We start from the raw sequence: 23,278 nt of genomic DNA, 5'->3' as shown, positions 1-23,278 counted from the left end.
CATCTATTTCTCCTTTCTGAGCAAATAAAGAGAGACATAGCAGAACCTGCCAACATTCAGAAGCCCCAGACTCCCCTGCATTGTCAGTTTCATCCCATTGGCACCTCCGCCATTCAGACTTCAACCTGCCTTCCTCATTTGCAAGTATTGTTGAAATTTACTTCATCCCTTTAAAACATGACCCATTTTGGACATCTAGCCCTGGTACTGCCTTTCTTTTAAGGAGATCTCTTCTTCAATAGGGCTATCAGGTTTCTTCTTAACTGAATCAAATGTAAAACATCGCATTTCTGAATTTTAGGCAAGTTCTGTTCTTAAACAGCATCCTTACCAACACATGTGTTTTGTAGGCTAAATTCTTGCTTAAATTTATAGTAACCTTTCTTTCTCTCCTTTCCTCTGTTTCTTTCTCCGTGCTTCTCATAGGCTTATGTCAACACAGATTTATTATTATAAAGACATGAACTATAATTTACATAGTAAATTATGTACGATTAATTTGTCTGATGTTTTCAGATAACTTTAGAGTGGGCCTAAGGTATACCTTCCACCATTGTATTTGATGGAAGCCGAGGGAATGTTTTACGTCCTTTCTCAATTTTTGACAAAGGTTTCTTTTCTGAGATGTAGCTTCCCTGCCTTGTGATGTTTCTGTATTTGCTTGTCCCTCTGATCTCTCTTAGTTATAATAAGGTTTCTGGTTGGGTTTGTCAGCCTCTGATTCAAGTCCCCCAGTCTCTGGATATTCAGGTTTAATGCTTCCTGAAACATGTCCCAGTAATTGGAGATTTGACTTGGGGTACTTTGACAAGATCTCTTTGATTTATGGAATCAGACATCAGGTTACCATTAGTCATTTGTGTAGCTTTGTCCCACCCGAAGCCTTCTTTTCATGGAGGTGAATGTTCCAATGAATTACTATATGGCAAAAAGACTATCATGCATTTTTTAAATTTTTTTTTATTTTTATTTTTTATTTTTTTTTATTTTTTTGCGGTACATGGGCCTCTCACTGTTGTGGCCTCTCCCATTGCAGAGCACAGGCTCTGGACGCGCAGGCTCAGCGGCCATGGCTCACGGGCCCAGCCGCTCCACGGCATGTGGGATCTTCCCGCACCGGGGCACGAACCCGTGTCCCCTGCATCGGCAGGCGGACTCTCAACCACTGCGCCACCAGGGAAGCCCATGCATTTTTTTTAGATGTACTTCTTTTTTAGCCAGTAAAATAGCCTCCAGTCAATTGGCTTCATGAGAGAGTCAAAAGACTCATTCCCCCTGACCTTATACTAATCTATTCAGGAAATTAAGTCTATTTTCATTAAAATGTTTCCTCCTCCTATACTCCATCTGGGGTGGAGCCCACAGAGTAACTGTGGCAAGAGAGCAATTTCTTTTCCTCAACTGATGCTTGTAAGTAGAATTGGGATACTAGAAAATTACCATCTAATTTCTTTAAGGAGGCTGAACTGGAGCCTTGAGACCCAGTGCCTCATCTTTCCATGTGCTGATGACAGACATTTTTGCCTGATTATTTAGATAATTTCTTGAGCCTGCCCATTGCTTGCCTGTCCAGGACAGGTCTTGCCATATTGGAGCCCTGAACCATTTGCCATTGCTGAGGATGTTGATGACCCTCCAGGATGGATGGAAGTCCCTGGGCTGTCAGTGGCCCCATTTACTCTGATCTGGTCACTTCCAGACCTTAGAAGAGCAAAAAGGGTATCTGGTCACCTGGTCCAAGTCAGCTATCCCCAAAGGTAGACCCAAAACTCTGAAATGTGCGGAAGAGCCCCGGGGAAGTCTCGGGCAGAGTTGTTCAGGAGACTCAGCATTCCCTGGGTGGGGTGGCTTGCAGGAACCAGAGCCGACCCTAGGATTCAACTCTTTTGAATTCTGCCCTTTCACCTTTTCACTGTATGTTCTCTGGGTTTCTTTAAAATAATAAAATGTTCTGTGGTTCTTTTCTCCTCAGTTCGATTGATTTCACTTTTCAATCCTGCATTCCCTGAACACTCTTATCAGAGGCAGAATGTCTCCTGAATTTGGTTCAAAGTGATTTTATTGCTGTGAGTGGACTTTTTCCTGGCTACTCACATCCTTCATGGATGGCTGTTTCTGTGCACCCAGATTGATGCTGCAAAGAAGCAGTCAACCTGGGGTTTGCTCTTAATATAGTTAATTAATATGCAGAACAGTTGAGAGCCAAAGCATTTTAGTGCCCAAGAGGTGGGATGTTAGAACATAAAGATGGAGGAATGCACTTTTTAAAAATGTCTACTCCTGGAAACTATACATTAATAACCCTCAGAATTGCTTATGGTTCATCTTTGGGGTTTCTACTCTTTGAGGTTTAGTTCACGGAGCCCAGTGAATATGAGCTAAGAATTACTTTTTTCTCACATTGTCTGGAGCTGTGCTTTCTACAACGGTAGCTACTAGTCACATGTGGCTATTTAATTTTTTTTTAACATCTTTATTGGAGTATAATTGCTTTACATTGTTGTGTTAGTTTCTGCTGTATAACAAAGTGAATCAGCTATACATATACATATATCCCCATATCTCCTCCCTCTTGCATCTGCCTTCCATCCTCCCTATCCCACCCCTCTAGGTGGTCACAAAGCACCGAGCTGATCTCCCTGTGCTATGTGGCTGCTTCCCCCTAGCTATCTGTTTTACATTTGGTATTATATATATGTCCATGCCACTCTCTCACTTCATCCCAACTTACCCTTCCCCCTCCCCGTGTCCTCAAGTCCATTCTCTACGTCTCCATCTTTATTTCTATCCTGCCCCTAGGTTCTTCATAACCATTTTTTTTTAGATTCCACATATATGTGTTAGCATATGGTATTTGTTTTTCTCTTTCTGACTTACTTCACTCTGTAGGACAGACTCTAGGTCCATCAATCTCACTACAAATAACTCAATTTCGTTTCTTTTTATGGCTGAGTAATATTCCATTGTATATATATGTGCCACATCTTCTTTATCCAGTCATCTGTCGATGGACCCTTAGGTTGCTTCCATGTCCTGGCTATTGTAAATAGTGCTGCAGTGAACATTGTAGTACATAACTCCTTTTGAATTATGGTTTTCTCAGGGTATATGCCCAGTAGTGGGATTGCTGGGTCATATGGTAGTTCTTTCTTTAGTTTTTTAAGGAACCTCCATAGTGGTTGTATCAATTTACATTCCCACCAACAGTGTAAGAGGATTCCCTTTTCTCCACACCCTCTCCAGCATTTATTGTTTGTAGATTTTTGATGATGGCCATTCTCATGGGTGTGAGGTGATGCCTCATTGTAGTTTTGATTTGCATTTCTCTACTGATTAGTGATGTTGAGCATCCTTTAATGTGTTTCTTGGCAATCTGTATATCTTCTTTGGAGAAATGTCTATGTAGGTCTTCTGCCCAGTTTTGGGTTGGGTTGTTTGTTTTTTTGATATTGAGCTGCATGAGCTTCTTGTATATTTTGGAGATTAATCCTTTGTCAGTTGCTTTGTTTGCAAATATTTTCTGCCATTCTGAGGGTTGTCTTTTCATCTTGTTTATGTTTTCCTTTGCTGTGCCAAACCTTTTAAGTTTCATGAGGTCCCATTTGTTTATTTTTGTTTTTATTTCCATTTCTCTAGGAGGTGGGTCGAAAAGGATCTTGCTGTGATTTATGTCATAGAGTGTTCTGCCTATGTTTTCCTCTAAGAGTTTTATAGTGCCTAGCCTTATATTTAGGTCTTTAATCCATTTTGAGTTTATATTCGTGTGTGGTGTTAGGCAGTGTTCTAATTTCATTATTTTACATGTAGCTGTCCAGTTTTCCCAGCACCACTTATTGAAGAGGCTGTCTTTTCTCCATGGTATGTTCTTGCCTCCTTTGTCAAAAATAGGTGACTTTATGTGCATGGGTTTATCTCTGGGCTTTCTATCCTGTTTCATTGACCTATATTTCTGTTTTCGTGCCAGTACCGTACTGTCTTGATTACTGTAGCTTTGTAGTATGGTCTGAAGTCAGGGAGCCTGATTCCTCCAGCTCCATTTTTCTTTCCCAAGATTGTTTTGGCTATTTGGGGTCTTTTGTGTTTCCATACAAATTGTGAAGTTTTTGTTCTAGTTCTATGAAAAATGCAATTGGTAGTTTGATAGGGATTGCATTGAATCTGTAGATTGCTTTGGGCAGTATAGTCATTTGCACAATGTTGATTCTTCCAATCCAAGAACATGGTATATCTCTCCATCTGTTTGTATCAGCTTTAATTTCTTTCATCATTGTCTTATAGTTTTCCGCATACAGGTCTTTTGTCTCCTTAGGTAGGTTTATTCCTAGGTATTTTTTTCTTTCTGTTGCAGTGGTAAATGGGAGTGTATCCTTAATTTCTCTTTCAGATTTTTCATCATTAGTGTATAGGGATGCAAGAGATTTCTGTGCATTAATTTTGTATCCTGCTACTTTACCAAATTTATTGATTAGCTCTAGTAGTTTTCTGGTAGCATCTTTAGGATTCTCTATGTATAGTATCATGTCATCTGCAAACAGTGACAGTTTTACTTCTTCTTTTCTGATTTGGATTCCTTTTATTTCTTTTTCTTCTCTGATTGCTGTGACTAAAACTTCCAAAACTATGTTGAATAATAGTGGCGAGAGTGGGCAACCTTGTCTTGTTCCTGATCTTAGAGGAAATGGTTTCAGTTTTTCACCATTGAGAATGATGTTGGCTGTGGTTTTGTCATATATGGCCTTTATTATGTTGAGGTAAGTCCCCTGTGTGCCTACTGTCTGAAGAGTTTTTATCATAAATTGGTGTTGAAATTTGTTGAAAGCTTTTTATGCATCTATTGAGATTATCATCTGTTTTTTATCCTTCAGTTTGTTAATATGGTGTATCACATTGATTGATTTGCATATATTGAACAATCCTTGCATTCCTGGGATAAACCCCGCTTGATCATGGTGTATAATCTGTTTAATGTGCTGTTGGATTCTGTTTGCTAGCATTTTGTTGAGGATTTTTGCATATATGTTCATCAGAGATATTGGCCTGTAGTTTTCTTTTTTTGTGACATGTCTGGTTTTGGTATCAGGATGGCCTCGTAGAATGAGTTTGGGAGTGTTCCTCCTTCTGCTATATTTTGGAAGAGTTTGAGATGGATAGGTGTTAGCTCTTCTCTAAATGTTTAATATATTTTGCCTGTGAAGCCATCTGGTCCTGGGCTTTTGTTTGTTGGAAGATTTTTTTTTTTTTTTGCGGTACATGGGCCTCTCACTGTTGTGGCCTCTCCCTTTGCAGAGCACAGGCTCCGGATGCGCAGGCTCAGCGGCCATGGCTCACAGGCCCAGCCACTCTGTGGCACGTGGGATCCTCCTGGACCGGGGCATGAGCCCATGTCCCCTGCATCGGCAGGCGGACTCTCAACCACTGCACCACCAGGGAAGCCCTGTTGGAAGATTTTTAATCACAGTCTCAATTTCAGTGCTTGTGATTGGTCTGTTTATATTTCCTGTTTCTGCCTGGTCCAGTCTCGGAAGGTTGTGCTTTTCTAAGAATTTGTCCATTTCTTCCAGGTTGTCCATTTTATTGGTATATAGCTGCTTGTAGTAATCTCTCATGATCCTTTATATTTCTGCAGTGTCAGTTGTTACTTCCTTTTCATTTCTAAATCTATTGATTTGAGTCTTCTCCCTTTTTTTCTTGATGAGTCTGGCTAATCGTTTAACAATTTTGTTTATCTTCTCAAAGAACCAGCTTTTGGTTTTACTGATCTTTGCTATTGTTTCCTTCATTTCTTTTTCATTTATTTCTGATCTGATCTTTATGATTTCTTTCCTTCTGCTAACTTTGGGGTTTTTTTGTTCTTCTTTCTCTAATTGCTTTAGGTGTAAGGTTAGGTTGCTTATTTGAGATGTTTCTTGTTTCTTGAGGTAGGATTTTATTGCTATAAACTTCCCTCTTAGAACTGCTTTTGCTGCATCCCATAGGTTTTGGGTCGTTGTGTTTTCATTGTCATTTGTTTGTAGGTATTTTTTGATTTCCTCTTTGGCTTCTTCAGCAATCTCTTGGTTATTTAGTAATATATTGTTTATCCTCCATGTGTTTGTATTTTTTATAGTTATTTTCCTGTAATTGATATCTAGTCTCACAGCATTGTTGTTGGAAAAGATACTTGATACAATTTCAGTTTTCTTAAATTTGCCAAGGCTTGATTTGTGACCCAAGGTATGATCTATCCTGGAGAATGTTCCATGAGCACTTGAGAAGAAAGTGTATTCTTTTGTTTTTGGATGGAATGTCCTATAAATATCAATTAAATCCATCTTATTTTATGTGTTATTTAAAGCTAGTGTTTCCTTATTTATTTTCATTTTGGTTGATCTGCCCATTGGTTAAAGTGGAGTGTTAAGTCCCCTACTATGATTGTGTTACTGTTGATTTCCCCTTTTATGGCTGTCAGAATTTGCCTTATGTATTGAGGTGCTCCTATGTTGGGTGCATAAATATTTACAATTGTTATGTCTTCTTCTTGGATTGATCCCTTGATCATTATGTAGTGTCCTTCTTTGTCTTTTGTAATAGTCTTTGTTTTAAAGTCTATTTTATCTGATATGAGAATTACTACTCCAGCTTTCTTTTTATTTCCATTTGCATTGAATATCTTTTTCCATCCCCTCACTTTTAGCCTGTATGTGTCTCTAGGCCTGAAGTGGGTCTCTTATAGACAGCATATATACAGGTCTTATTTTTGTATCCATTCAGCCAGTCTATGCCTTTTGGTGGGAGCATTTATTCCATTTTCATTTTAGGTATTGATATGTATGTTCCTATTACCATTTTCTTAATTATTTTGGGTTTGTTATTATAGGTCTTTTCCTTCTCTTGTGTTTCTTGCCTAGAGAATTTCCTTTAGCATTTGTTGTAAAGCTGGTTTGGTGGTGCTGAATTCTCTTCACTTTTGCTTGTCTGTAAAGGTTTTAATTTCTCTGTTGAATCTGAATGAGATCCTTGCTGGGTAGAGTAATCTTGGTTGTATTTTTTCCCCTTTCATCACCTTAAATATGTCCTGCCCCACTCTTCTGGCTTGCAGAGTTTCTGCTGAAATATCAGCTGCTAACCTTATGGGGATTCCCTTGTGTGTTATTTGTTGCTTTTCCCTTGCTGCTTTTAATATTTTTTCTTTGTATTTAATTTTTGATAGTTTGATTAATATGTTTCTTGGTGTGTTTTTCCTAGGGTTTATCCTCTATGGGACTCTCTGTGCTTCCTGGACTTGGGTGACTATTCCTTTCCCATGTTAGGGAAGTTTTCCACTATAATCTCTTCAAATATTTTCTTAGTCCCTTTCTTTCTCTCTTCTTCTTCTGGGACCCCTATAGTTCAAATGTTGGTGCATTTAATGTTGTACCAGAGGTCTCTGAGACTGTCCTCCATTCTTTTTTCTTTGTTCTGCTCTGTGGTAGTTATTTCCACTATTTTATCTTCCAGGTCACTTATCCATTCTTCTGCCTCAGTTATGCTGCTATTGATCCCTTCTGGAGAATTTTTAATCTCATTTATTGTGTTGTTCATCATTGTTTTTTTGCTCTTTAGTTCTTCTTGGTCCTTGTTAAACGTTTGTTGTATTTTCTCCATTCTGTTTCCAAGAGGTTGGATCATCTTTACTATCATTACTCTGAATTCTTTTTCAGGTAGACTGCCTATTTCCTCTTCATTTGTTTGGTCTGGTGGGTTTTTACCTTGCTCCTTCCTGTGCTGTGTGTTTCTCTGTCTTCTCGTTTTGCTTAACTTACTGTGTTTGGGGTCTCCTTTACACAGGCTGCAGGTTCGTAGTTCCCATTGTTTTTGGTGTCTGCCTCCAGTGGACAAGCTTGGTTCAATAGGTTGTGTAGGCTTCCTGGTGGAGGGGACTTGTACCTGTGCTCTGGTGGATGAGGCTGGATCTTTTCTTTCTGGTGGGCAGGACCATGTCCGGTGGTGTGTTTTGTGGTGTCTGTGAAATTATTATGATTTTAGGCAGCCTTTCTGGTAATGAGTGGGGTTGTCCTCCTGTCTTGCTAGTTGTTTGGCAAGGGGTGTACAGCATTGGAGCTTTCTGGTTGTTGAGTGGAGTTGGGTCTTAGCATTGAGATGGAGATCTCTGGGAGAGCTCTTGCTGATTGATACTACGTGGGGCTGGGAGGTCTCTGGTGGCCCAGTGTCCTGAACTCAGCTCTCCCACCTCAGAGGCTCAGGCCTGACACCCAGCTGGAGCACCAAGACCCTGTCAGCCACAGGGCTGAGAAGAAAAGGGAGGAAGAAAAAGAAAGAAAGAAAAAAATAATAAAATAAAATAAAGTTACTAAAATAAAAAGTTTTAAAAATATATTATTAAAATAAAAAAATTAAAAATTAATTTAAAAAGAAAAGAAAAGAAGAGAGAGCAACCAAAGCAATAAGGGAATCCACCAATGATAACAAGCGCTAAAAAATAAACTAAGATAAACATAAAACCAGAAACAAATTAGATGCAGAAAGTAAACCCCAAGTCTACAGTTGCTCCCTAAGTCCACTGTCTCATTTTTGGGCTGATTCGTTGTCTATTCAGGTATTCCACAGATGCAGGTACATCAAGTTGATTGTGGAGATTTAATCCGCTGCTCCTGAGGCTGCTGGGAGAGATTCCCCTTTCTCTTCTTGTTCGCACAGCTCCCGGGGTTCAGCTATGGATTCGGCCCCGTCTCTGCGTGTAGATCACCCAAGGGCATCTGTTCTTCGCTCAGACAGGACTGGGTTAAAGGGGCAGCTGATTCGGGGGCTCTGGCTCACTCAGCCCGGGAGGAGGGAGGGGTACGGAGTGAGGGGCGAGCCTGCGGTGGCAGAGGCCGGCGTGACGTTGCACCAGCCTGAGGCGCACCGTGCGTTCTCCTGGGGAAGTTGTCCCTGGATCCCCAGTCCCTGGCAGTGGCGGGCTGCACAGGCTCCTGGGAGGGGAGGTGTGGAGAGTGACCTGCACTCGCACACGGGCTTCTTGGTGGCGGCAGCAGCAGCCTTAGCATCTCATGCCCGTCTCTGGGGTCCGCGCTGTTAGCCACGGCTCGCGCCCGTCTCTGGAGCTCGTTTAGGCGGCGCTCTTAATCCCCTCTCCTCACGCACCAGGAAACAAAGAGGCAAGAAAAAGTCTCTTGCCTCTTCGGCAGGTCCAGACTTTTCCCCGGACTCCCTCCCAGCCAGCCGTGGTGCACTAACCCCCTGCAGGCTGTGTTCACGTCGCCAACCCCAGTCCTCTCCCTGCGCTCCGACCGAAGCCTGAGCCTCAGCTCCCAGCCCCACCCACCCCAGCGGGTGAGCAGACAAGCCTCTCGGGCTGGTGAGTGCCGGTCGGCACCGATCCTCTGTGCGGGAATCTCTCTGCTTTGCCCTCCGTACCCCTGTGGCTGCAGTCTCCTCCGCAGCTCTGAAGCTTTCCCCCTCCGCCACCCGCAGTCTCCGCCCGCGAAGGGGCTCCTAGTGTGTGGAAACCTTTCCTCCTTCACGGCTCCCTCCCACTGGTGCAGGTCCCATCCCTATCCTTTTGTCTCTGTTTTTCCTTTTTTCTCTTGCCCTACCCAGGTACGTGGGGAGTTTCTTGCCTTTTGGGAGGTCTGAGGTCTTCTGCCAGCGTTCAGTAGGTGTTCTGTAGGAGTTGTTCCACATGTAGATGTAGTTCTGATGTATCTGTGGGGAGGAAGGCGATCTCCATGTCTTACTCCTCCACCATCTTGAAGGTCCTCGTGGCTATTTAAATTTAAATTAATTAATGTTAAATAAAGAGTCGTTCTTTAGTCAAACTGTCCAGACGGTCCCGGACTTATGATGGTTTGACTTATGATTTTTCAACTTGACAATGGTGCAAAAGCAATGCATGCTCAGTAGAAACTGTACTTTGAATTCTGAATTTTGATCTTCTCCCAAGCTAGCAATATGCTGGACGATCCTCTCTTGTGATGCTGGGCAGCGGCAGCCATAGCCCGCTGTCAGCCACACAGTCATGAGGGTAAACAGCTACACACTGATGCTGGACCCACATAACCACTCTGTTTTTTGCTTTCAGTATAATATTCAGTAACTTACAGGAGATATTAAATATTTTATTATAAAATAGTCTTTGTGTTGGATGGTTTTGCCCAACTGTAGGCTAATATAAGTGTTCTGAGCATGGTTAAGGTAGGCTAGGCTAACCTAGGGTGTTCAGTAGGTTAGGTGTATCAAATGCATTTTCAACTTAATGATAATTTCAACTTACAAGGGTTTATCAGGCTGTAACCCCATCGTATGTTGAGGAAGATCTACAGTCACATTTCAGGTGTTCTGTAGCCACCTGTGGCTACTGTATTGGAAGCATAGGTAGAGAATATTTCTGTCGTTGCAGACGTTCTATTGGACAGCCCTGGTCCAGAACACAGAAGAGCTCCATCTTTTAGAAACCTAGAAGGTTCCTCCCCTCCCTGGATCATTTTAACCAAATCTTACCCAAGACTTGCCCCTTTTCCTGGAGGTTGTTAGACTTCAGAATGAGACAGTTTTGGATATTCAGAAAGAGTATCTCCATAGGAACATTTTCTAGAAAAAGTATCTTACATTTTCTAATAGCAGTCCATAGATTGAATAAAGGTAGCAAGTGATTAGATAATTCTAATAATAGCAGCTATTTTTGTTGTGTACCTGCTGTGTTCCAGGGTTTTGTTCTAAATGGTTTACAGTATTAATTCTCTTAATCCTTAATATTAACCCCATGAGGTATGGTACTGTACTTGTCCCGACTTTTTAGTTGAGGAAACTGAGGTACAGAGAAGTTAATTAACTTGACTTAGGGTCACACATGGCTCCTAAGTGGTTGAAGTACTATTTGACTGCAGGCAGTGTAACTCCAACTGCCTCTCATCTCTCTGTAAATGGCACCAAAACATCCAGAAGGTTTGCCCATGAGGGAAATAGCAAGCTGGTCAGTACACTGCAGAGGACATGCTACTTAGATGGTCAGCATGGTCCATCTTATCAGTAACATTGGCAGATTCTAATGAGTTTTCTGTAGTCTGGACAGAGTAAAAATAAAAAAACTTCTCAAAAGAAAGTCATGGTACTATAGAATGTTTGGGGAGATAATAATCTTCTAGATCAGGAGTTGGCAAACTAGGGCTGACAGGCCACATCCAACCTGCTGCCTGTTTTTGTAAATAAAGTTTTATTGGAACACAGACACACACATTTGTTTATCTGTCATGTGTGGCTGCTGCTTCACTGGCAGAGTGGAGTAGTAACAGAAATCATGTGACCCACAAAACCTGAAAGATTTGTTTTCTGGCCCTTTACAGAAAAAGTTTGCCAACCCTGTGGTAGATCACATTCTCCAAGCTTTTCAAAATAATTAGCCTCTTCCATGAGCAGTAGTGTTTTGCAGTCAAATGCTCTACCACTGATATACCCCCAGCAGTAGTGCAGTTTTAAACTTGAGGAATGACCCCAAATTGTCAAAAGGGACTGACAATTTAGTATTTTAATTGCTTTTCATCCTAAACATGTACGGCCCCTGCTGTGTGCCAGGCATCACTGAATTGATGCTGGCGCTAAAACTTGGCACTAAAACACCAACCCTCAAGTGCCTGCATTTCAGTGACCTGACTATGCACTTTATATGTGTAATTTCTGATGGGTCCCTTAGAGCTCCATGTGCCCGGGGTCCATCCACACTTACTTTTCGGTCTGTGCCTGCCCTTGTCAGATGTCTGTACATAAAATGTTCACTTAATGCTGCTCTCTTTTTAAGATCATGGTGGAGTTAGCTAAAATAGTCAGAAAATGTTAAAATTAAATATTCTTCATATTTCATATCCCATTATGAAGTTAGAATAAATTAAATTTCTCCAAAATGTGTCTGCCAGACATTTTAAAAATAACCTTTTTTCCCTGATTATAAAAAGTTATATATGCCGAAAATTTGGAAGGATCTAACCACAAGAATGAGAGTTTCCCCTACAAAACCCCACCACCCAGACGTAGCACTGCTAATATCGGAGTGTATTAAATTTTTTCCAAGAAGATTCTGCCACATACACAAATGTTTCTTTTACCTTATGTTTTTACTGTGTCATTGAAAATGTCTTACTCAACAGCATTTTTCAGAGCTATTTAATATTCCATCATATGCATGTACCATAATTTACTAAACTATTTCCCTTTTACTGGGCATTTAGGTTGTTTCCAACCGTTTGCTGTTATAAATAAAACATAATGACTGTCTTTGTTCATGAATCTCTGTTTGCATCATGGGTGTTTTCTTAGGATCAGATTCTCAGAAGTGCAATTACTGAATTAAAGACTGTTACCATTTTTAAAGCTTATGAGATGTACCAAAAAAAAGTCATATCATCCCTGACTTAACTTTCTCCCTGACTCCTAAAAAGACCATATAATCCATAGAGCAAATTCATATAATCCTATAGCAAACACTTAGTAACATGTATTAATGTTCAGAGATTTAGTGTTAAAACAAAATGAAATGAAAACTGCAGACAAACAGAAACACTTTACAATGATATGTTTGGTGATTTGACACTTCTCTTAGGAATCTGATCATTTTCCTAGGGGAAGCCTGGTTTGAATACTCAGATATTTGCTCAGAGATGTCCCTTGGGTTCCTGCCTATAGTCAACGGAGTTTTCAAGCTCAATGAGGTATAAGAATGACCTCACAGGATTGGACACCCCAGGGCCTTGACACCTACTGTTCTCTCTCCAGGATGCCCCGCCCCAGAGAGCCCTGTGGCTTGTTGTCTTCAGGCAGGTCTTACACAAATGTCCTCTTTCAGAGAGGCCTCAGTGACCACCCTCCCCTCACCCTGCTCTCTTCTCTGGGTGACTCATCACTCTATCATTGCCTGGAATTCTAGGGGTTCATTCGTTTACTGCCTGTCTCTGAAATCCCGAGAGCAGGATTTCCATGTACCCCACCCATTGTCTGGTCTTGTTCATGTTATTCTGTTTCAGTAAGTCTTACCCTTAGGGGTTGGGGGGTTGTCACAGTGACTTGTGTCACAGTGACTTGTCATCAGCATCCTCCTTCATGTTTTGATATGAGTATAATCAGCTTGGGGCACAGGGACGACCTTGAGAAGGAACCTGTGACACCAGGAGGTCGTGCGGGCCCTGAGGAGGGAGAGCCCTGGTACTGGGGGTGTGTGGCTTGATCTTTATTCATCACGTTGGCTGTTTGTGTGAATCTGAACCCCAGGCCACAAGCTGGTGGCCCCTCTTTCTGGGCTGCCAGCCCCACCCTTTGTCACAGAGTAGCAGTGCAGGGTCCCCGCAGAGCCAGAGGGCCGGGCGGGTCCCACATCCAGTTGTGTAGTCCCAGGCCAATGCAGTTAAGTACAACACCTGGCTTACAGGGAAGGACTTGGGCGGAGGGAAGAGTTAAATTTGGGGCTACACGTTGACCCCAGTGCTCCCTTACATGTGGCGCAGAAGACGCCATTACCCAAATGTTAGCAATTATTTTTTATGGGAAACGTCACCTTGTCAGCGTGAGGAGTCTTAATTATGAAGAATTGCTTACACAGACCTTCTGGGCATAGGGCCACTGTCTTTGCAGCCATGACCGCCATGTGGTCAGAACAGGGAAAGGTGGACGGGATACAGGACACGCTGCCTCTTCTCTTTTTCCAGGTCCAGCACCTACCGCCCCAAGGGCTTTGATGTCACCGTGAAGTACACGCAAGGGAGCTGGACTGGCTTCGTTGGGGAAGACGTTGTCACCATCCCAAAAGGCTTCAACAGTTCTTTTCTGGTCAACATTGCCACCATCTTTGAGTCAGAGAATTTCTTTTTGCCTGGGATTAAATGGAATGGGATACTTGGACTGGCTTATGCTACCCTGGCCAAGGTAAGAATCATGGGTGGATCTAAGGGAATCAAGTGATGGGACAAGATTCTGAAGCCAGTCATTGGAGGGGCCAACAGATGGGTCCAGCTGTCCGAGACAGTCAGTGAGAATCACACGGTTGAAAGATCAGTGTTCGCACAATTCAGTTTATCTCTCAGCATTTTTAAAATTTAAGATGAATGGTGACATTCTTTGAAGCTTCCTACAAGGTACACTCATAGCATCACTTTTTTCATTTGCCTTTCGTTTATTTTACTTGCATAGTTGACAACTGGGTGTTAACAGAAGCTGAATCCGTTTGATTATGGTGTTTGTTTAGGGGTTTTATTTGGGCAGGATTAAGAGTAAACACATTTATTAAATTCATACATTCACCTAAAGACGTGACACTGGAACCTCGGCAGGAAGAGGTGTCCCACCAGGCAGAGAAAGCATTGTGCTGCCTTCCCCTCACTCTGGAGGGGGAGCACAGGCAGCCTGCAAGCGCGCCCTGGGGATCGCCAGCCACTGGAATTAGCGATGCAGTGAGGAGAGATGGTGGGACTCTCGCTCTCTTCCACGTCAGAACCTTCACAAAACAGGGAAAGCCAGGACTGAATGTTCTCCAGTCATCTGTCCTTGATCCCACCCAGAGGGAGTATGTTCATGGGCAGGGTGGGTGAGGTGGGCTGGGAAATGTCCACCCGGAAGGGATGCCAGGGGCAGGCGGATCCGACACCCGTGTGTCCCCTGGGCTCCGGGAGACCAGGTCAGGTTAGCGTACACTTGAGGAGAGGTTGCCCCTCCTGGCCTGTAAACAGGCACCCCGGCTCGGCCTCTCCTTGTTCAGAGTTAGGCTTCGAGCCAGCGCTAAGTGTGGAACAAAGAATCGTGGGTGCAGAAAGGCCTGTTTTCTCTCCATAAGGACCTTTGTTCCAGCTCAAGTTTACTAGCAAGCAATGCAGGGCAGTGGTGTGAGGGGGTGGAGATGGGCCAGTAGGCAGGGGCCGTTTCCCAGCACTGTGGCTTCTCAAGGACAAAAAAGAGCCCTTGAAGCCCTAGGCTGAGACCATTGCAAGGTGTCTGAGACCTCCCCACAAGGCAGACTTTGTAGGCCCCTGTTAGCCCCATTTTAGAGATGTGGGGACTGAGGGTCAGAGAGGTTTACCCCTTGTCTAGGGCTGTCAGAGCACAGAGCCCCCTCTACGGAGCCCAGATGGCTTCTGGAGCCGTTTTTTTCGCTCAGCACTGTAGGAAAAGCTTAATATGAGTTCCCAAACTTGTAGCAACTTACATTCCTAAATACTTTTCACTGACGATGTGACCTCAGGCAAAATGTTTCATCTTCTCGTGACTCTGAAAATAAAAGATGTGTGATTGATTTGATGCTGGTTATTTAGAGGATGGTAGCATAAAGCTAAATTATCTGGAATTAATAATATGTAAAACTTCCTTGAGAATAGACTGCTTTGAGGTTCTTTTGGGTGTCCAGACTCCCCACGTGACTTTTCATCTTTTCACCTATGAAATTCCAAGATTGCCAACAATTGTCTCCACTTCCTTGGTTTGGGGAGGCAGTTACAGGATTTGTAGGAAGTGAAGCACGGCTAGAGACAGGACTGGCAGGGCGGTCTGGGTTCATGGCCCAAAGGTGTTTCTGAAATATGTTCCCTGAGCACCCAGTGGGGTCACAGTGTGTGGGGGCCCCCGACCGATGCCAGGTGCTTCTCATCAAGGATGTGGTCAGAACCACCTGTGGGGTGTCTCACACTACAGTTGCCTGCATCCAGCAGCATCCCTGCTGAATCAGGTTCTCTTGGGCTGGTCCTGGGCAGCTGTATGCCTTTAAACCTTAAAGGATCCCGAGTCTTACTGAAGAATGACCTGACAGGACAATAATAGATCCTATCCCGTGTGCCAGGCACTATTCCAAGCACTCTGTGTGAACTGACCCATTTAAGCCCCAGAAGATCTCTGGGATGCGACTATGATCCCCATTTTACAGATAAGGAAACAAAGGAACAAGTCACACGGTTAGCAGGTGGGTGGTGGAGCCGGGATTCAATTCCGGGCAGTGTTTATCTCACTGCCTCTCAAGAAGGTGGACACAGACTGGGTCATCACCAGACCCAGCCCGTTTCAAAAGGGGACTTTGTCTCATTCCTTGACCCAAACACAAAGTATTTAGACAAGGTTACATATAGAGATTGTACTGAATTCTGCAAGAGAGTCCACAGCGGCTGGGAAAGAAACAGATAGGAGGCCAAATACAAATGAACGAAAGAAATGGGAAGGTTTCTGTCTGTCTGATAACCCTCCTCTCACTCCCTCTAGAATTAGAGTTTTAGTTCTTACAGATTTTAAATAATCCTTCCTTACATTAACCGTAGATGCTCAGAAGATGCCAAGAGCATCTGTGCTGCTACAGTTGTTTTCATCAAGAACTAATCATCCATAGTAACCAGCTCTAATCTCTCCCAGTTGTCAAAGCCAAAATCGAAACATAGGTCTATGGCCTTCCTTCCTGACCACCAGCACCTGTGACCCACCCCCAGCTAAGACCTGTTCACAGACCATCCCTCCTTTTCAGTCCTGGAGAAATACAGCTGGTCTCTGAAGGTGTGGTTACATGTAACAGAAGCACAGAGGACATTATTGACATAGGGCAATGGGGAATAATGAGCTTTTAAACTGCAGGAGAATAGCATCGTTCCTTTCCCGGTTGCCAGAGTTCAGTAGACAGCCGGCAGAGCTAAGCCGCCTCCCAGGGTCCGGGATCTGGGATGTGCCCTGTCCTCATGGGTCAGGCACCTGTCATTTGCATGATGGACGACTACAGCTGAAAGGGGTGAATAAAAACGCCGTTCTCTCCTTACTCTGAAATGTCTAAGATTAGAATCCACCACCTACCTGGGTAACCCACTTCCACATCTTCTCACGCCTGCCTCACAGGGCAGTCAGGATGGTAAATGGGGCAGCCTCTTAACAGCTTCCGGAAATACTATCTTATTTTTCCAACAGAGCCGCCATCCCAAAAGGAAAAATACCAAGTCTTCGGGAGTTCTGTTGGAGGTTTCTGAATCAGTGTACTTAATCATAAGCTTGTTTATTCCTTAGCCTTGAAGATATTAAATATAAAGAAATGCCATGTTGTATACCATGCCTGGTGCCTGCGTGGGGTCACTCCTTGTCTACAGTGCGAGTCCTGAAGCAGCTGTGCTCTTTCCCACCCCTCCTGCAGCCGTCAAGTTCTCTGGAGACATTCTTTGATTCCCTCGTGGCACAAGCAAAGATCCCCAGCGTTTTCTCCATGCAGATGTGTGGGGCTGGATTGCCAGTCGCTGGATCTGGTACCAACGGAGGTAGTCTTGTGGGTATCTTTTCGTCCTAAAGGGGGAACATCAGAGATCAGTGGGGCTGCTCTTTCTGCTTTGTTAAGACCCTGATAGAAATATTAGACACGTAGGCATACATAGGTACTGTCAAATATTAATAATCCTTGTTTGAGAGCCCTTAAAAATGGATAAAACTAGGTATTATTTTTATCTTTCCTAATCATCCTGTCATCCCATAAGATGATTCTCATTTCTTCCCCAAATTCCTTTATTTTTTTTATCCCCATACCTTTTTTTTTTTTTTTTCAATTGGGGTATAGTTGTCTTGCACTGTTGCGTTCGTCAAATTCCTTTAAAGCTTTTTAAAAAAATGTTCCTTCGAAAGGTAACTGTTTTTGTTGGGTGTGGCAGGGGCACATGAGGACCAGTGGGGTGGGGTGGCAGGTGGGCCTTACTCTGGGGAGGGGAGGCAAAGGGAGAGGACTGTGATTTCATAAATTTGGTGAGGAGACGGGGACGCCTGTACATCCTTTCTCTTGCTCTCAACACACACACACACACACAGACCCACACATATACACACACATGCACACACATAGCTATACAAACATACACACTTACATACACACACTTATATACACACGCATACACACACATGCACACACATAGTGAAGCAGAATCAACACTGTGAGCATGCCATAACCCAAGTGTCCCCTTGATGGGCCCTGCACCCAGACGTCTAAAGTAGGAGGTGATGGAGAGAATGTACATGAAGGGCCGCCCTCAGGGTGGGTGATGTTGACCCCTTTGCTCTCCAACTATGAGAAGCAGGCTCATCTACTTTGATTGCTAACAATACACCTGCTCTCAACACCTTTTTTATCACCTTTTCAGGGGAGAGGGTAGCCTAGATTTGTGGGATGATGCTATACAGATGTGCAAAATGAAGTTTGGGTTAGGGAAGCTCCTTTGTTCTGCTTTCCATGCAAATATGCGGGGCAGGAAGTCATCCTCTGTCTTCTGAGGAACTAAATTTTTGTCAGTCTGTATGGTTTACAATTTTATTGCATTTCTTTGCCAGCGGCCGGGGTCGGGGGCCGGAGGGGGGGATCTTAGTATCATGGAGCTGGAACTGTATGTACTAATTTTAGATGAGGGAAACCATCAAAGCATCCTGATTAGACTAGGGTATAAAAGTCTTTGATCTTTGGATACATAGCACCAGAATGTTCCCTGTTTAATTTTCAGGTGTATGTATTTATTTATAACATCCCAATAAATTGAAAGTACTAATTCTAGTGAAGTTTTGCCTTATAAGAGCTTGCTTCTCTGTGTAACTTGTTACATGCCTGTATATTTTTTTCTCTTATACCTGTAAATATTTTCCATCCCAGGTCCTGGGTGGAATTGAACCAACCTTGTACAAAGGAGACATCTGGTATACCCCTATTAAGGAGGAGTGGTATTATCAGATAGAAATTCTGAAGTTGGAAATCGGAGGCCAGAGCCTTAATCTGGACTGCAGAGAGGTATTTCCACTCTGTGATCTCTTTGTGTCTACCTGTCTGTGTGTGCCTGGGTCACTTAAATATTACAGCTGGGACCTGAATATGAACTCAGAGGGTACATTACATTGCAAGATAAATCAAAAGTTCATGACATTAAAAGTTACAGGGCCTTTGGAGATGATTTTATACCCATGATCCCCCCCAAAAAAAAATTTGCTTCCCTCCAACTGCTTCTCTTATGAGAGGAAGTAGCCTAAAATAGTGAGTGAAGAGAACTACCCAGAACCATATCATCTTGGCCTGATGGTCCCTGATCTCTGTTCAAGACAACGAGAAGTAAGCAGGGTTTTATCAGTGTAAAATGGGACTAAAAATAAGCAAAATGAAACCAGAAGTAAATCATCAGCTTTATCCTCCATTCACAGCTAATCCCCCTTCCCCCCCAGTATACAATTCTCACTCGAAGAAACATGTGCTCTAAAGATGTGCACGGCTTTTGATGGTGCTCAAAGGAGGCACATGTGCAGAGCTGGGAAACCACATCTCTCGTTAACCCCGTTCACACGCTCTCGCTGCAGTTTGGCTTGTTTGTGGCACATAATGACATGATTATGAGGATCTGAGGGAGACCTGGTCCTCTACAATATTTTCAGAATGGTTTACAGAAACCACCAGCATTTCATCAGCATTCATTGTACTCTTACCTGTCATCACTGCCTTTCAGTTTAACCATCACATTGTACCATAAGTTCTCGTATACACAGATGCCTCTGAAAAAACAGTCAAAGCTTGATAAAGGGATGGTCCATTCCATTGGGATGGTGTTTCAGTACTAAGTCCACAAATCTGTTTATTGTCAAGAGACATTTACTTGCCATAGAAGAGTCCAATGATAGAATCAGATGAGAGGGCCTAAAATAAAGCACAGACTCCGCGCGTGTGTGTGCGCGCGCATGCGTGTGTATGTGTTTGTGTGTGAGTGTGTGTTGGAGAGAGTAAGCATTTATTTGGAGGTTTGATTCTCGTTTTCCTGGTTCTTTTCTGCCCCCCACAATCAGCCAAGCTTGCCACACAGAGCAAACGACAAAGCCCAGAACATCCCACCCCCCAGCATTTCAGTGTGTGAGCTTTTCTTACACATACAAGTGCGAACAAACTAGATTATATTTAAATTAACTTTGTTTCTAAACTGAAATTCGTTTTACATTTGAAAAAAATATGAATCAGTTGCTGTATTTCAGTTTCTCAAAATTCTTCACTCCTCCCACCTGCTACCTCAACAAATCCTTATTTCCTTTTGACCTGCTTGGTGTATTTGGTCCTATGACTCACGGATTTGCCGTAGAAGCAGGAGGATTCGATTGCCCATGACTCACTCCATTCCTGGGCAGCCTTGCTCATACAGTTATGTCCCTAGAGGTTGGGTGACTACCCTGGTCTTGGCCCACTGACCTCCATTCTTCCCACTCGGCCACATAGAGAATGACAGAGGCGGGGTCAGGGCTGGGAATGCCTCTGTGTGTGTGAGATTCTCTTACTGAAGGTGGCTTTGGTTCCATTCTAAATGCAAATATGGGGTGTCTATTGACAAACTGTCCTTCCCCCTCTTTCTCCACTAGCAGGGTAATAGAGTTGATTTTTCATGATTTGTGTAAATGACATTTAATGTATCATTTCAACCTCTAAAGACAAATGGGTCTTCCCTCTTTGGGGGATCCTTGACAGAATGTGGCCACTTCTGAGTAAGAGAAAAACCCTGCCTTAGGCTGTTGATTTCGGTCAATGTCACTGCCCTTCCCTGGCCTCGGTTTCTTTATCTATAATGAGAACATTGGGTGAGGAGGTTCTCGGTTCCCAAGTTCTGAGAAGATGAAATGAATTGTAGCCACCGAGGAGGTACCGTGACTGCCGAATGTATGTATCACAGATCCACGGTGACGGCGGGCTGGAGCCGTGCATTGATGTGGGTTCCCTGTCGCTCATGTGCCTTCTCCCCACCCCCTCTCCCCATTCTAGTATAATGCGGACAAGGCCATTGTGGACAGTGGCACCACACTGCTGCGCCTGCCCCAGAAGGTATTCGATGCCGTGGTCGAGGCAGTGGCCCGCACGTCTCTGGTGAGTCCTCAGGATGCTGGCTGAATCTCAGAGGTCACACCAGGTCATGACCGCATACTGGGGAATACCACCACCTAGTCTAACAGTCTCCGTCTGAGGATTTTGAGGTTGTTCTATTTTAATGATTACTTACTAAGTTCACAATCTTATTCTTTGATATTAACCAGCAAATAATTCCTTCACTTTAACCTCAGAGGACTTGGATCTGAAGGTGCCATGCTTTTTAGTATTTCAAATAACATTGTAGTTAGCATAGTACTTTTTTAATCTAAAGGGGAAAAGAACCACTTGGTAATATACTATATTAAAGTAAATAGTAAACCAGGAATATGTTTGTAGCCTTTAAAGCAAACCAAAAATTGTACTCCTTTTTTGGCCTTCATCCAAGCTATGCTGGGATTGGAATTCCTCCTTCTGTAAAAGAATGAGATTCACAGAAGGCAAAGAGCAATCCACCAATGTAATAATTCTTTTATGGCCATGCTTTGAAATACAATTAAAATCATGGTCAAGGACAACATGCTTTTTGAGGGCCTGGTTAACAGTATTCCCAGTGTGACCCCAACTTTCCAGTTAGTTCAAGGCAACAGGATAGACCACAGGGCATTGAGTGGGAGGAGCGCAGCCTTAAAGGGCAAATGGAATTGTATTTCATCTAGCTTCTGCCACTTATTAGCTGAGCGCCTGGAGAGGGTTCTTGTGCCCCTAGAGAGTCTCCGTGTTCTTGGCGTGGGGCTGTGAGGAGGGTCGGGCATAAAAGCCTGGCACAATGTGCTCAGTCAAGAAGACCTTCTATTTCATGTCCAAACCACAGTGCTACAACTGTTTGTCTCGGCACAAGATCAACGTTTCTCTCGACTTCGTGGGTGTCTTCGTACGCATCTGTTCACGCAGGGCCCCCCTGGCAAAGTGACCAAAAATGAGCATTTCCTGCACAAAGTCTTTATATTGGCACTGACCCCAGTTGGGGCTGACAGTCCCACAACTCCACTGGGCTGGCCCAATCCAAAGAATGATTGATAGGAGATGCACAGCAGTTGCTTTGTTACAGGTGATAGCAGAACAGGCGAAGGAAGAGCAGGGTTTTGCTTGTCCTGGACCCAAACTTGAAGAGTCTGAAAGTGCTGTCAGAAGAGCAGCAGGCACATCAAAAGAACGCAGAGGGAGGAAAGCAGGAAGAAACAACACCGAGGTCCTCTGTGAGCTGGAAGGTCAAGGGAGCAGCGGACAAAAAAAGGCAGAGCGGTCTCTGCCTTTTTTGTCCACTGCGTGTCTAATATCTGCTGAATCAGAAAAAAATGGCAGGTAACATTTTTAGTGCCCTAAATTTAGAAAATTGGCTGAAAACCAGACTGTGCTGGAAATGCAGAGCAATATGCTGCCTTTTTCAGAGTAAAAAATGTCCTCAGTGAAATTAACACGAGCACCTTCAAATTTAATATTCTGAGCTAGAAGTGTTTTACAACCGTCCCAAGGACATTCTGGCAGCATCAGCGTGTGACTTCAACAAGCCCGTGACCAGCCTGGGTCTCTGCAGAGTCCGTGACTTCAGCGGGGACCAGCAGGACTGTGGCGGAGGGTCGCTAGCACCCCTGAGGTCAGCACAGCATGTGTTCAGCAGTGCCTGACTGTAATTAAAGCACGAGAAGGAACGCGAGTACAAAATTGGTTTGCCTGGTCTAAAATTATCCTCTGATTTCAGTGCCTCCATCAGGAGGCACAGGCCTGGGGAGGATGTTTGTCTTGAGCAGGGAAAGCTCAACAAGGGTGGGAGCTGTCTCTGTCTCATTGTACGTGGACCAGAGACGTGCGTGTTCTTTCTCTCTGCTAGGTTCATCTCAGCCGGCTCTCTTGGCTTGGGTTTTCTTTCTTAGTGAAGGAGAGGACGGGCTTTGAAGAGTTAAACACCATACAGATGCCGGGCTCTGTTTCTGGGCCTAGATTCTTCAGATGGGATTTTAGAAATGAATGGTTTGTAGGTCTGTAGTTCTTTTTTATTATTGAAGTAGGGTTAATTTGCAATGTTGTGTTACTTTCAGACGTACAGCAAAGCGATTCAGTTCTACATATATATGTACTCTTATTCAGATTCTTTTCCGTTATAGCTTATTGCAAGATATTGAATATAGTTCCCTGTGCTGTATGTAGGTCTGTAGTTTTAAATGAGCCTGGTGGGGAGTTCTGTGTTTGGTGGGGACCTGGGCTTCCTTCCTGCCCAGCTGTGGCACCCTTGTTAGCTCAGGCCCAGTGCTTCTCCCTCTGTAAAACCCAGAAGTAGGATGACACCTGCTGTAAATTGACTTCTGACTTTCAACTCTATGATCTGAATGTCCAAACTCTCCCCCAGGACACAAGGCTTGTCCCCCGGGGAGGCTTTCCAGACTTGCAGGCACCTCTTTGGAGGCAGACGGCCCCCCATCCAGTCCTGAGCTGTGCCTCTTAGGCAAGTTA

General features: G+C 43.6%; 1 protein-coding gene across 1 annotated transcript in view; it reads left to right on the top strand.

Annotated features, from left to right (window-relative positions):
• The window catches only part of BACE2 (beta-secretase 2), an 87,505-nt gene that overhangs the window by 37,706 nt on the left and 26,521 nt on the right, over positions 1-23,278 (top strand). Inside the window, exons 3-6 of the mRNA XM_060099723.1 lie at positions 13,671-13,887; positions 17,108-17,236; positions 18,596-18,730; positions 20,726-20,827. Coding sequence (XP_059955706.1) covers positions 13,671-13,887; positions 17,108-17,236; positions 18,596-18,730; positions 20,726-20,827 — 583 coding nt within the window. The remainder of the gene's footprint in view (positions 1-13,670; positions 13,888-17,107; positions 17,237-18,595; positions 18,731-20,725; positions 20,828-23,278) is intronic.

This window comes from Mesoplodon densirostris, chromosome 5 (assembly GCF_025265405.1).
Source record: "Mesoplodon densirostris isolate mMesDen1 chromosome 5, mMesDen1 primary haplotype, whole genome shotgun sequence".
Lineage (NCBI taxonomy): Eukaryota > Metazoa > Chordata > Mammalia > Artiodactyla > Ziphiidae > Mesoplodon > Mesoplodon densirostris.
Note: the sequence above shows the minus strand (reverse complement) of the source record. Positions and strands in the feature narration are given on the sequence as shown.